This window comes from Anomalospiza imberbis, chromosome 3 (genome assembly GCF_031753505.1).
Source record: "Anomalospiza imberbis isolate Cuckoo-Finch-1a 21T00152 chromosome 3, ASM3175350v1, whole genome shotgun sequence".
Lineage (NCBI taxonomy): Eukaryota > Metazoa > Chordata > Aves > Passeriformes > Viduidae > Anomalospiza > Anomalospiza imberbis.
This window is the reverse complement of record NC_089683.1, coordinates 105,431,150-105,445,476: the sequence shown is the minus strand read 5'-3', so window position 1 is coordinate 105,445,476 and position 14,327 is coordinate 105,431,150. Positions and strand designations below refer to the sequence as shown.

The 14,327-nt window shown below is 47.8% G+C and overlaps 1 protein-coding gene across 1 annotated transcript in view; it reads left to right on the top strand.

Moving 5' to 3' along the window:
• Positions 1–13,200, top strand: part of XRN2 (5'-3' exoribonuclease 2) — a 32,953-nt gene extending 19,753 nt beyond the window's left edge. Inside the window, exons 27-30 of the mRNA XM_068186273.1 lie at positions 732–859; positions 5,122–5,182; positions 9,095–9,233; positions 12,428–13,200. Coding sequence (XP_068042374.1) covers positions 732–859; positions 5,122–5,182; positions 9,095–9,233; positions 12,428–12,490 — 391 coding nt within the window. The 3' untranslated portion in view covers positions 12,491–13,200. The remainder of the gene's footprint in view (positions 1–731; positions 860–5,121; positions 5,183–9,094; positions 9,234–12,427) is intronic.
• Positions 13,201–14,327: the final 1,127 nt, after the last annotated feature.

Below are 14,327 nucleotides of genomic sequence, written 5' to 3'. Positions count from 1 at the left end.
CAGTGTGTGATACTTAAATTCAATATTGCTGAAAACTGAACCTTACAGTGATTTTGCAGTAATGCCTTGTTTGCTTTTTGATTTTTTTCTTCCCTCTCCTAGATAGTTCTAAGTTATATTCCTGTTGTTTGGGGTTTTTTAAAACTTGTTTGGTGGATGCTTGTTTGTAGGTACAATGAAAATATTATTCACAAGTGATAATTAAGACTGTTAATGAAGACAGGAATGTCTTTTAATCTTTTATAAACAAAGAAGCTTTAAAAATTAAATGGATTTCCATACTGGGGAGTGCAAGGAACCATGCATTTATCAGAGCCAGAGAAGAGAATGTTTTAAAGGAGACTGTCAAATAAAGTTGGACTCTGGAGTGTCTCCTTAGGAAAAGAAAATACCTTCTTCATCTTACAGCTCTGGGGGAGCTGCAAGAAGGAAAAGCACCCCCTTTTAGGAAGAAAAAGCAGAGCTGTCCTGGGGCTGCACTTGAGAACCCTCGTGCATGTCACAGTCACAGTAAAAAGCACAGCTGTGCCATTGGAAACCTGAGCATTTCCCTGGGAGCAGCTCCCCAGGCCCCTGTGTGTCAGGATGTGCCTGGGCCCCGATCCACCAGTGCATCCCTGGCTCAGCGGAAGGAGAAGGGGGCATGGGATAGGCTGGGAGGCAGCTGTGCTGGGAGATGGAGCTCACCACAGCATCCTGACCTGCTGCCTTGCCGTTTCGTCCCATAACAGGCACACGATGCCGAGGGACAGGGGCATGCCAGGGATGTACCCCAACGCGGTGCCACTCGGAGCCTACGGCAGCCCCTACGCCAGGCCCCTCATGGGCAGCCAGCAGCAGATCCCCAAACTGCTGTCAAGTAAGTGTCCTCTGCTTCCTGCTTCTCACAGCTGGGTTGGTCTAAACTTCATCTCTCTTTATCTATTTCACTTATTTATCTGTGCTTAAATATGATCTGGAAAGAAGGATGTGGGAAATGGGAAGGCAGGAACTACCAGACAGGCATCGCAAGTTCATCTCCAAAAAGAGAATATTTACATGGTTTTGGGGAGGTTTTTGGGAGCCCAGGAGTCCCTGTGCTGCTGTTCCTGCTGATTCCTGATGTGTTGTGGGAAACTCTCCAGTGTGCTCTGTCTGTCCCACGTCCCTGGACCTGATCCTGCCAATGAGGCACTCCCAAGCTCTTGTCCTTGTGGCACCTGAGTCTCTTGTGCTGAACAGGCAGCACTCTACAGGCAAATATCCCCCAGTGCCATAGACTGGTTCAAACTGAGGAGGCTTGGAGCCACTGCTACAGAAGAAATCCCAGTCCATCTGTTGGCCTTGGAAAACTGTCTGGTGGCTTTCTTTGATGCAGGCTTTCCTCCCCCTGGGGAGCGCCACAGCCATCTCCAGTCGCTGTTCTGCAGATGTGACTGGCAAACCTCAGAACAATTGGTTGGGCTTTTCTTCCCTCCTCCCTGTGCTGCTTTTTCCATGAGGCAGAGGTTGCTGTGTTGCTGTTGTGTGGAGCAGCAGGGAGAGGAGCCAGGTGGAGCTGCCTCGTGGAGGCTCCTTCACCGCGCAGGGTCGTGTGCCAGCCGAGCTTTCCAGAGCCACTTCCTGGTTTCATGGGACACCACAGTGCTGCACGCTGCAAACGTGTCCTCAGGCACTTCACCAGGTGGTGGTGTTCCTCCTCTTCTGCTAGGACTGTCCTAGGAGATTAGACTTAAATTCTAATTAACTTCTCATTTGCACTGATTGCGGTGTCAAGTCTTTGCAACTGATTACTGCAGTGCTTGACTTAGAGTTTGGAGATTGTTTCTTTTAGTGCCTCATTATTTGGGGCCTGAGGACAGCTCATGTCCATTGGGAGGATGGATCAAACAGCCTGAGGGCTGTGTTGCTCCCTAGAACCGTTCCCAAAACCCCTCCTGCTGCCTGGCTACAGGGTCAGGCCCCAGCCTGGCCCACCTGGGACTGTCAATGCCAAGTGAATCATGTGTGCCTCAGCTCTTCTTCTACCAGGTAGAGTCAGACTTGCTTAAACCCTTGTTAGAAGAACACCTCCAGGTGGCATAGCCCTGGATTTCTGCTGGGATCAGCCTTTTGGATGTTCACCTGCCCCAAGAACATAACACATCCTGGATTATGGATTGTGTGGGTCTGGTGCCAAGCAGACCTGTGAAGATGAGGAGTGTCAGCAGGTCCCCAAACCCCACTGTAGTGAGGCTCTTGCTGAGTGGGAGCAGTCTGCCTGCACAGTGTGGTTGGGAATTCACGAGCACTTGGGCCGATTTCCCCCAACAGTGTTCTGCCTGGAGTCCCCAGAGGTGTTCCTAGATCTGGCAGCACCTCTTCAGATGCACCTAAGCATCTTCTTCCCTTTTGCAGTCACCTCTTCAGTCCCCAAGTGTCTTCATCAAAGCACCAGTACCTTCAGCTGGAAAATGAAATCAGGAGAAATGGGAAGGCCTCTTGGATGACACAAGGTTCTCTCCAGTGTCCAAGTTGTGTTCCTCAGCTGTATTGTTGTGAGAGAACTGCAGTTGTGGTGTGGCCAGGCTGGGAAGCACCCAGAGCCCACACATTCCTGAAAAACCACAGCTGATGTGGTCATACTCCCCACATTCAGTGGGACTGATGCAGAGCAACTTGGTGTGTGGTGTCTTCATACACATGCTGTGGTAAAATCAGCCTCCAGAAGGGCAATGCGGTCAAGCCAGGAGCCAGCTCCTCCTCAAGAGCCTCAGGACTGGGGGTGTTCCTCACCAGTGCTCCCTGATTTGCCTTGGATGTGCCAATTTTCAGCTGATGAATAATTGTCTGTGCTGATAACTTGGGGAGTCAAGTGCAGGGTGGCAGCGCTCCGGGAATGGCAGATTTGGCTCCTGCAGCGCAGGACATCTGATTTATAACTTGCGTGGCAGGCAGTAAACTTGTCAATTAGCTGCCTTGGAAAAGTGATTTTGATTAGTGCAATCAGTAAACACAAAATCTTCTCTTTGATTGCCACCCTGATTAGATAAATTGTTACTTGAGGAGCTGCTAGACAAGGCAGTTTCTTTGGCCTTATAGCTCTGGGAAACGCCTAAGTTTTGCAACCTAAAGAAAATATTAATTGTCATTCTTTCTCCCATTTTGTACCTTTCTGAAGTGCAATTCACTGCTCCAGACTCTCTCCCTCCAAGGTTATTCCATCAGCCATACAAATGAATAGGGGGGGCTTTAAATGTTTTGATGATTATTTCATTGAAATCTTAAACTGAGCTGCAGAGAGGTGTGGTTGCAGCAGGAGAGCTGGGTCCTTGCTCACATGGAGAGGAAGGGTCTGGAAACAAGATGTTGTCTTTGTTTCTGTGCTGCTGCTGTCTGTGACACTTGGAAATTATCAGAGAGTCATTTTAGGATATTTATGATTGAAAGTTGTGACACTCAGGGACTGTCCCAAACTTTTAAAAATATTTTAAGCTCTAGTTGAAAAATTTATCATTTCCCCCTAAAGCAGCATTGTAGATTCCATTGCCCTCCCCTTGTATTCCAAAATAAACATGGCTTTGTGTGGGTGCAGCCTGTTCAGTCCTGGGAAAGCCCTTGAGATTCCCAGGCTGATCAGCAGGGAAATGCCACTTCCCTACCCTCAGTCCTGGTCTGCTTCAGGCTGGAAATTGGCTGGAAAAGAAGAGCTGAGGAGCATTGGTTGGTAGCTCTGTGTGTGCCTGGGGGTGTAAAAGCAGGCTCATATCCTGGTTGATGTAGTTGTGTGTATGGGTATAAAGCTGAATAAATAACCCTGCATGGGGGATAAATGAAGAATTATGGGCTGGATTGGCTTTGCCCAGCAGGCTCCCAGGAAGAGCAGAGCTGCTGGGGCTGGGAATTTATTTGGTGTTCTCTTTGCTGGGGCTGGGACAGACAATCCAGCCAGAGCTAGGAGAGAGGCACAGACTTCTTTATTTTATGTTTCGCCCTTCCCCTTTCCAAGGGAGGCCAGGCTTCCATGTCCTGGCCCCTGGCAGCGCGGCAGGGTGTCCGTGTGCCGGCCATTATCCAGCTGCTGGAACCAGCTGTTGGAATTAGGTCACACTTGAAGGCCATTGAAAGCCATCAAAGGTGTCAGTGAAACTGGAGCTTTTGATTGACGTTGGCCCCGAGTGCTGGGGGCTGCCTGGGTGCTATTGAGGAGCTGCTGCTTTTATCCTGTTTGCTGACCAGGTTATTTAGAAGGACAACAAGCATTTAATTGCGGGCCCTGTTAAAGGAGTGTTGCTCCTGCCTTGCCTTTGTGCAGGGCTGGTTTGGGTGGCACAAACAATGGGTGAGTGGGTGGTCTCCTGCACGCCAGCACTGGGGCTCTGGCCAAGGTTTTACCCAAAAAGGCTTAATTCAGTCTGATTCCATTATCTGAGACATCATTAATAGGTTTTTATTAGTGTATTATCACTGCCCACAGTAACTTTTAAAGGCACATTTACTATCTTTGATAATGTATTTATATTTTATTTCAATGAATGCTTTGTCCTTTGCATTCTAAATATAACTATATTTACCTAAACGTGAATAAAACAGAATCATCCACTTCATTCCATGCTCTGGCCATTGTTTTAGTTGCCTTTATGGAATAACTTAGCCCAGTCAGAGGGAAACTGGCCCGTGTTTTGACTTTGACATCTTTGTTGGTCACAAACATGGTGTGTTGTGGTAACACAGTGGTGGGCATGTATTTGAGTGCCTGTATTTTTTATATAGTAATGAATGTCCTAGTAAGGTATATAAATATTAAACTGAGTTGTTAGGATGACCAGACAAGGTCTTGCATCTTCAAAAATTCAAGAGAAGACACATGCAAAGCACCTGAGCACTAACCAATGCTAGCTCTAGCAATTAAAATTCATGATTCTGTGTTATGAAGCCTTTTGGATGTGCTAGAGCCAAAAAAGTTGCTTTTTCTCTGTGGACAGCAGGACTCTGTCCAAGCCAGCAGCAGGAAGCCATGACTTGGAGTGCATTTGTGGCACATCCAGCCTGAGCTTTCCTGTTTAGCTTCCCAAAAGCAGCTCTGGGGCACTCAGAGGAGTGAGCACGGCTTGTGAGTTGTACTTGCCCTCTCTTATTTTGCCATCTCGTTTTGCCCTCCAGATCTTCGGCCCCAGGAGTCCTGGAGAGGTCCCACACCCTTGTTCCAGCAGACACCACAAAGGTAAGGTAGGAGGGATGTGAAACATACCCAGGAGGGTGGACTGGGCTCTGCCAACCATCCCAGTGTTTGGTTTTTCCTTCTGTGTTTGGAATATTGTGGCTTAAAATTGTGGAAATGATGCTGTACGGGAGGTTTTTTGAGTTAATTAATGTCCAAGATTTATTGATGTTTTGAGAGCCCACTACATGGTGTTCATCCTTTAAAAGATTCTAGTACTTTGTATTAAAAAAAAAAGGAGGGACAAACACTTTCCATTAAAACTCAGGCTTCAAAATTAACTTTACTGTTGGTGCTTTGGTACCGTTCTTGGTTCTTTGGCCTTTATCTTATTGAAGCTTTTGAGATACTATGAAATTGAACACAGAGAGCTTAAAACTGCATTAGATTTTGGACAGGCTAAACAAATTTCTTTTTAGGAGGGCTGTGGAGCTTAATGAGGCATAACTAATGGTGTTCCACTTTTATCATTCCTGTGCCACAGCCGCAGCATTAGCACAGACCAGCCATTGATTCTTGCTACAAACCTCTTGAAGTCCTAATCAGCTTCTTTGGTACAAGTTTTTCAGGCCTGACAAGCCCATTGTAGGGCAGTGTCACTGTAGGTCAGTAGTTATTAGTTGCCACTGAAAACAGTTGCTTTAACTACTTAAGGCTGAACTGAATTAAATGCAGAAGGGACTCAGGGAAGGATTATGGAATCTGCAGCCCAATAAGTGCCATCGAATAGAAGGAATGTGACATGGTTTGATAATCAGGGATGTTTTACATGCGTCTCCTCATTGATGGCTTGTGTGTCCTCTGGTGGGGTGGGCTCAATAAACCCAGGCTACCTGTGTCAGCTATGAATAATGACATTTATTTATGTTTATGGAAGAGGGAGAGAAGTTTCTGCTCCAACGCCCAGCTTTTTTTTCCCCCCTGGGTTTATTTGCAAATGTTTCACCATTGAAAATATGGGCTTTGGGGGAATTTATTGAGCTCTCCACAGTCACTTTCCATGGCAACCATTTTGATCCCCACTGAAGTAAGCCTGGCTCCCTTGTCCTGTGCCTCATCTGTGTGGAATATTGTACAGCAAGATTCATTCATAATGCAAACTTTAATACTGCTTGGGCCATGGGAGTTGCCACTCCCACCCCTTAATTAAATCCAATTTATATACTTTTATTTGTGAAGGACTGCTGCAGGTCTGTCACTTGTCACTGCCTTTCCTTTGTTACACTGTGCAGGGTTTATGAAAAGCTCTGCCAGCACTGAGGATAAGTAGTTTTGCTGTGTTCTTGGAAGGTTTTGGATTTGGGGAGCAGATCAAACATGCTTAGAGCTGGTGTTTAGTTGCTGTACAGAGGCAAGCACAGAGACTTAAGCAGAAGGTTAAACACAGAGACACTTGTTACAGGAAAAAGCATCTGAACCTGTTGAAGGCATTTTGAGTTTCCTATTCTTTCCCTGGGAGCTGCTGGTTCCCCAAACTGCTGCCCCCTCTTGCTGCTGCAGCTCTCCAGGAGCAATAGGTGCTGTGGGGGAGAGGAGCCAAGGATTTCTGCTCAGGGAAGGAAGGAACTGAGGGAGAGGTCAGCCCTGCTCTAGCCCTGTGGGATGGAGTGGGTGGGCAGGGGGCTGGGATATCCTGAATTCACCACTCTCAGTAAGGAATAAGCAAGGAGCCCTCTCCTTGCCAGTTGTTCTATTTCAGGGATGGAATGGTGCAGCAGAGGCTAAACTGGCTTTTCCTTCCCAGGCCTGGGAGGAAACACCAGGAGTGTAAAGCTGCTTCTCCATAATCCAGCCATTCTTGTCTCCTGTGCAAGATTTCTTGCTTTTAGTGGTGCACCTTGGTGTGCAGCAGGGAAACTGAAATTTGGTTTACCTCTCCCCTGTCCTGACATTCCTGGGCACTGCAGAGGTCCTTTTCATGCTCTTGAGCCAGTCCAGAGTTTATAGAGAGAGATTTGCTACCTGGCTGATGGAAATGTGTCATCTGGTTGAACAGATCTTTTTTGCTTAACCTATTCATAGAAATAATTTGCAAAGTGGCTGGGGGTGAAGATGGGAATGTTTTCCTGTGTAAATTCTCCTGAATTTAGCTGACCTGGCTGCATGTGTTTGAGTTGATGTAACTCTGGATAGTGCCTGTGGGTAACTGCCGGTGCGAGCTCCTGGGGTGTTCCAAGTGGCACAGCTCTTTTTTTGATTACAGCTTTGCTGTGTACAGATCTCCACCCTCAGGTGATTTAGATCACCAGCCAGTGCCCCAACAAAGCAGTGATGTTAGTTGTGTTTAATTTGTTGAAAATCTCTGCTTTTCAGTAAATAGCACTTTAAAAGTTTAAACTCTGTGCCAAATAAAAATGAATGTCAAAAGAAATTTGTGTCAAACTTCCCCATTCCAGGCATGGAGCAAGAGCTGGCCTGTGAGCCTCAGTCATATATATCACTAGCACTTGTTGTAGAGGCAGAATGATTGTTAATGAAAGCCCCGGAGCTGGGGCTGTATAGGTAATTCCTTGTAGTTTTCCTTATGGCTGAGCAGTGTATTTTTGCTGGAGAGTCTGCTGTTTTCTAGGAATCATGAGGGGAAAAAACTTAGTACACAAAATACTAAATCAAAAGAAGCAAGTATGAACAAAGGATGAACTTAGAATGCTGATTTTTGAGAGTTTAATCCCCACAAATGTAAAGTGCTCTTAGCTTTAACTACAGCATGGCTCCTTCTGAGGGGTAATGTGTAGTGCAGCAGGTAAACCTGGGATGCAGAGCCTCTGTTCTCTGCTCCCCATCCCAAACCTGGGATGCAGAGCCTCTGTTCTCTGCTCCCCATCCCAAACCTGGGATGCAGAGCCTCTGTTCTCTGCTCCCCATCCCAAACCTGGGATGCAGAGCCTCTGTTCTCTGCTCCCCATCCCAAACCTGGGATGCAGAGCCTCTGTTCTCTGCTGTCCCCGTCTCCCTCCAGGCTGGCCCTGCTCTGCTCAGCAGTCCCTCTTCAGCAGGGGTCAGGAAGGATTAACTGTCTCTGCTCTCCATGTTTTTTCCTCACAACATCGTATTGTCCTGCAGGACCCACCTGCTCTGAATCCTTTAAGGAATTGTCCCTCAGCCGTGCTCAGCTGTAACAACCGGATCGCGGCTGTAGCATTTCCCTAAATATTTTGAATCAAACAATATTGGACGTGTTCTACCTGTTGCTTTCTAATTATCATGTCGGAATGGGTACTTGAAGGAAATGAAAACATTTCTTGCTGTGGGCAATCCGGCATGGCAAACTGGGCCATAATGGATGTCGGATCTGCGTTCCCATATAAACTGTACACCAAATGTCAGTCAGCCCGTGCCAATTAGTGCTTATGTTGCTAGGTCACCGTGGTCAATTGAAAACGGCATCAATAGAACTTGAAAAGGTTTCTTCCCGATCAGACCTCCTGACATATTGAGCAGAATAATGGATGGGAAAAAGCAGCCAAGGCCCCTACCCTAGATTCCGAATGCTCGCCGTAAGAATTCATTTGCAACCTGCAATTAACTGGGAAGAATGGGCTCCCAGAAAGAGTCTGGGCGTTCAAAGAAAGCCCCTGGCTCCCATGTGGCACATGTTTACTCCTGGGATGCTGGGGGACCTTTGGGATCGGCAAATCTGCCCCTGCAATAAAAGGTGCACGGAAGCCTTCCAGGGAATTGGAAAAATCTGCTGTGTGCAGCCGAGTTTGCTGCTCGTGGCAGTGCAGCTTCCAAGCTGTGCCGAAGGAAGAGGTCAGCAAAGCGGCCTTTAGGAGGATTTGGGAAGATATTCCCTGCTCCTGGTTTCTCACTAGCACTTGGCTGTCCATGCTCAGCTCGGAGACAAAGCCAGGAGTGTGTCTGGGATGCTCTGCAGGAGCCCAGTTCCCACTGCAGTGTTCTTTCCTTGCACAGAACCGCCGGAGCTGCTCCTCTCCTCGCCTGGAACCGCATGCTGCAGTCCCCAAACCAGTTCCAGCCAGCTCAGTACCAGGGGCTGGGGCCCATGGGATACCCACAGAGACCCGAGGACCGCATGGACAGGGGCAGACAGGTAGGAAAGCGGGACCCTGTGTGGTACGCTGTGTTCCCCTTCCAGCCAGTTCTTTCCCCTCCTGTGGCTGTGGAGAGGGAGTGTGGCGTGGGCAGGCACTGCTGAGCTGGATTTAGTGTCATTGTGTCACCACACACAGGTAGGTGACTGCCCAGCCTTGGCCAGCCCTTCTGGCTGTACCCCTGGCACGAGGCCCGTGCTGGGACTGCACCACCAGTGTCCATGAAATGGTCACTCTCCTCCTGCAGCCTGAGGCAAGCATTCCCACCAGTCTTCCTCTTCCACAAGGAAATCTGCCCATTGGACCTTTTGGGTTCTCTCCAGCATGTTTTAAATGTAGATTATTACAGCTTCCTGAATTTCTCCCCTGAAGTGCTTATTGGCTTTCTCGGAGCTGAAAAACTGCTTAATGCAAATGTTGGGCTCTCATAGCCAGAGGAATAAACATGTGGAAATAGCTCTGTGCAGTTAAAAGGAAACAAGCAATTGTGAGGGGAGAACCTCATACAAAATTACAGGTGATTTGATCAGCAGTTCATGAAAATGCCACAGAGTGAAAATGCTGCTTGAAAGTAGCAGGTGATTCTGCTTAGGGAATTTTTCTGGAGGGTGTGATCCCAGTAAAACATGATCTGCATATGCCGTTGTACCAGAACTCTGGGTGTTTACACTGCTAAACACTCATTTTAAATAAAATTTGGATATCTAGACTGAACTCCTAGTTCTGCTGCTGTTTGTGGAAATCAGAACTGTGGGAAGGTTAGTGACCAGTCCCAGGGAGGAGGAGGTAACAGCCCCATTGCCCTGTCCTTTATGTGGAAATTAAGGCACAAACTGTTGGAAATGTGCCTTCTGCTGGGGCTTGATTCAGCTCAGGACAAGTCACTTTTTAATCACTCCTAGTTTTAATTTTCTCTCCCAGCCTGCTCACCTGCCCAGTACCCAGATGTGCGTTACATGGCACAGCACCAGTACAAACCCTGCCAGCAGTGGTTGTCACTGGAGGCAGAACTCAACAACAAGGGTCATAATCACAGGGAAATAATGGGGCCTGAACCTTGACCCAACCAGTGGAGCTCTAAAATACATTTTAAATTTGGATGAGGTGCATTAATAGGATCAGATTTCAGAAATCTTTCATTTTGTGCCACACGAGTTTACCCAAAACCCCAGAGCCAGAGGAATAAATGCCTGATTGTACTAATCCATAGCAGGGGCTGCTGTGCTCCCGGGTACAAATTGAGGGAGGATCTTTGTGCCGCTGGAGTCTGGACAGGGTTTAATTAGTCTGGGAAATGGACTCTTGGAAAAGTCTGTCTGCCATGGCACACCCTGCTCTGTCCTTCATCCCAGGCAGGATACACCTGCTAAAGGAATCTGTGCTTGGAGTACTTCATTCCCAGACTTAAATTGTTGTGCCCAACAGCTGGAATCATGAGGGGGAGTGGGAATGGTTTCCCTGCAGGGTTTGCAGTGGGGGCCCAGGGAGGGTATCCCTGTTAATTCCCCCTCTGGAGCCCTGTGGACATCCACAGCCTGGGTAAAGGTGTGGTCTTGTCCAGAACAGAATTCCCCCAGTGCTGGCATGGACCCACCTGCGGCTGCAGGAAACATTAAACCCAGCCGTGACAACACTTTTATTTTTATTCACATACATGATGAGTTCATGATTAAGCACAAATCTTTTAGCTCCAGTGAATTTGCTTCCTTAAAATTCCCCTCACAATTGTGCTGCAACTGTTTATCTGTTTTTAATTTTCTTTTTTTTTTTTTTCTTTATTTCTTTTTTTCTGTTCTTGTTATTTTTAAATGAACTTTCAGATGTCATTATTCCTTCGAGGCTGGAGTGAAATGAAAAAGTACCTGAAAGGGTTTAGGATGCCCGCTTAATCATTGAATCCGGCCTTGCTGCCTGAAAATTTCAAAGCTTTAAAGCCTTGAAAAGGGATTCAAGTGGAAGTGGTGACACGTAGCAGCATAAATAATTATCTTTGGGCCCTTTCACCTCTGAATTCTTTTTTTACAGCGTACAGAACATGGTCTGAAGAGGTTAATAAACGCGCTGCCGCAGAGTGCTTACAAAATTAATGCAGCTGCCATGGATCTGGGGGGCTCCCTGGGAGTGGGGCTTTGCTGCCTTCCAGCTCTCCCAGAGAACCAAAGAATGAGCTTGCTGGGGTGGTGCAGGTGTTGTGCAGTTTTATTCCAGCCTGGAGCAGCACACAACGGAGCGTCCACATCCACGGCTGCTGCCACACTCCCCCACCTCCACTTTGTCCTTCCCTGCTGATGGTTTGGAAGGGTTTTTTAAGGGATGTAGCCAACTTGTTTCCTTTTTTAATTGAGTTCATCAAGCCTGGAAACAAACCTTCCCTGCATGGGCAGGCTGCAAGAGCCTCCCTGGCAGGTCTGCTCACGGCTCTGTGGTTTCTGTGGTTATCCCAGCTGCCGTGTGCTGTGATGAAGAGAGATTTCTCTTTTAAAGGAAGGAAGCCCCTTTTTCCCTCCACACCCAAAATCCCTGAGTAAAGAGCAAACCAAGCCTGTAGCTGGTGTTGGTGCATCACACCTTTAATTAACTTGCTGGTCTCTGCAATGTACCAGGTTTGGAAATCATTTTAAATGCTTCAGGGGGACTCTTGTGAAATTTTCAAATGGATTTTTTCCCTGGATACTTGATGTACCAAATGCCTGAATTTAAGTGCAAATATACATCTAATCTGGAGTAATTTCCAAAGTGGGATTTGGATCTCTTTGACCTCTTATTAAAGCGAACAAATACTTCTGCAACAAATACAGCTTTTGTTTTTCCTTAAAATACTTTTGTGTAAAAATGCCGAGTGTGAGCTGCCCCATGTCCCTGGTTCCAGCATTTGTCCCTTTGCTGCAGACAGAGCACAGCAGAGGTGTCACAGGTGGGAAGACCCTTACCCACGATGCTGGCTGGGGGTGGATTTATTTGGGATTCCAAAGCTGGTGCTGCACAGCTCCGCTCTGCACCAGGGGATCCAGCCCCAGCCCGTGTTTCTGGGAGACTCCACAGCCGGATGAGGGATGTTCAGCTCTGCCCCGGCACCTCTCCGTGCAGAGGATGTTTTGTCCCTGTTCCGTATGGCGCCTTGAGCTCACCCCACTTGTTTACTCGTGCTGCTAATCCCAAAAATAAATGCTTGCTTTTGTTTGTTTGTTTGCAGGCCTACGGCCCTGGGAGGCCCTACCCGCTCCCACCTCCCGCAGGAAGGTACAGCTGGAATTAGCTCCTGCTTCCTGGTTTTTTTTAAACATGGAAAACGTCCGGGTTTTTTGCTTTTGTTCTTTTTATTATTTGTGGGGCGAGGGGAAAAAAAAAATGAAGTTGTTAAGCACCATCCCTGTAGTTTTTAAATGGATACCTGTTTTAAATGTGCACATTTCTTACGGACCTGATGATGAGTTTTTGGGAGGGACTGGAAAGAGCGGATTGCCATCGGACGAGGTGGGAGTGCTGCGCTGTTGTCCTTACATATCCAAGCTGTGCCGAGCGCTGCCCGCCTGAACATCTGAACTCCAAACACCTGAACTCCAACCATCCTCTACTCCACACACAAGAGCCTGAAAACAGACATAGAGTTGGAAAGAATGCCCAGAAATGGGATTTTATGAACTCTCGGGGCAGACCCAGCAGGCAGCTGGCGGCATTGAAAGACACAGCCCTCGCTGCTCCTTGGCAGATGCTTCCTTCGGTTTTTTGGACTCTGAAGTAAAACATTTCAGTTTTTTTGATATGTGCCTGTTTCTGGTGTGGGTTTTGTTGTGGCATAACCAGGCAGGGGCCGTCGGTTTGTCTCTTTGATACCTAATTTAAAATGGCTGCAAAGGGCAGAAATTCCATTCGTTTTTAGCACTCTTTCTAGGGATTTTCTGTGTGAGTGTACCAAATCAGTAAATATTTTTATTTGCTTTATAAAGTGGCTTTTGAAATTCTGAACAGTGGCGTTTGGTTAATTTTCAGCCCCCTCCAGAGCCTGTTTGTATCTTTTACCTGCGTGCACACATTCCTGTTGGTTTATTGGAAAATAGTTCCTCCCAACCTCTAGCATTTAAAATATGTTTAATTAAAAAAAAAAAAAAAAAAGAAACCGAGGAGAGCATCTAGTTCAGCTTTCCCTTTGGACTTTTCCATTAAATCCAGGTATTGTGTAAATCAGTAAAGTTCCCAGCCCCGCTCTTGGCCCGACTCCTTGATGCTCCCTTCTTTCCAGTCATCTGGGTGTTAATCACTAGCAACTGGGGGAAGGCCCTGACAGCCCCGTTTAACCTTGAAAGGAAGAAATCATCAACCTGGATTCATTATTTTCAAGTGATGGAAGGTGGAGCAGAATCCATTGTGATGCAGCATTCCCTGGGCTGGGAGCTGCCAGCCCTCCCCAGGGCCTTCTCCCGTGCCTGGGAAAAGATTGGGATGCTCTAAAAGAGCCATTTTGTTTTTCCAGCAGGACAAAAGCAGCTCTTGAGGGTGAGTTTTCATGGGAATGGGCTGGAGGAAGGAGTGGGCTCGGTCACCTATGTTCCAAAGGTGGATGGACCCAGGTGCTGGTGACTTTGTCCCTTGCTCCCATTTTTTGGGGCACAAAAAGTCTGGGTAAACATTTGGGGGGCTGCTGTGGGAAAGGATCATCCCTGCGGGCTTCACCTTGCCCAACCCTTCAGCCCCTTGCAGTCTAATCTCGAGTGGAGCCAGCCTGGGCCCTGGGAGCTGCACTGCCCACTCAGACCCTTGCAGCGATGCTCAGAGTAGCACACTGGCCTGGGGGCTTCGCATCCTCAGCTCTGATGCAGGGCTGCGTTGCAGGACCTGGCCGGGCAGCACCGCCCTTCTGGGGTTCTGCTGCAGCTGCCTGTGCCCCCAGCTGCTGGAGGGCCGGGGGGTCACCCTGGGACAGCAGCACTGTGGAGCTCCTCAGGCTGTTTTTCTGACGGATACATTTTTTTTTCCCAGGCAGGAGCTGAGCCCAATATAGCCCCTTAGATTTAACAGAATTTGAGGGGGAAATTGCTCACCAGGCTGGGCTCAGTGCCACCCCGGACACTCTGAGCCGTTTCCCGTGGGACCCA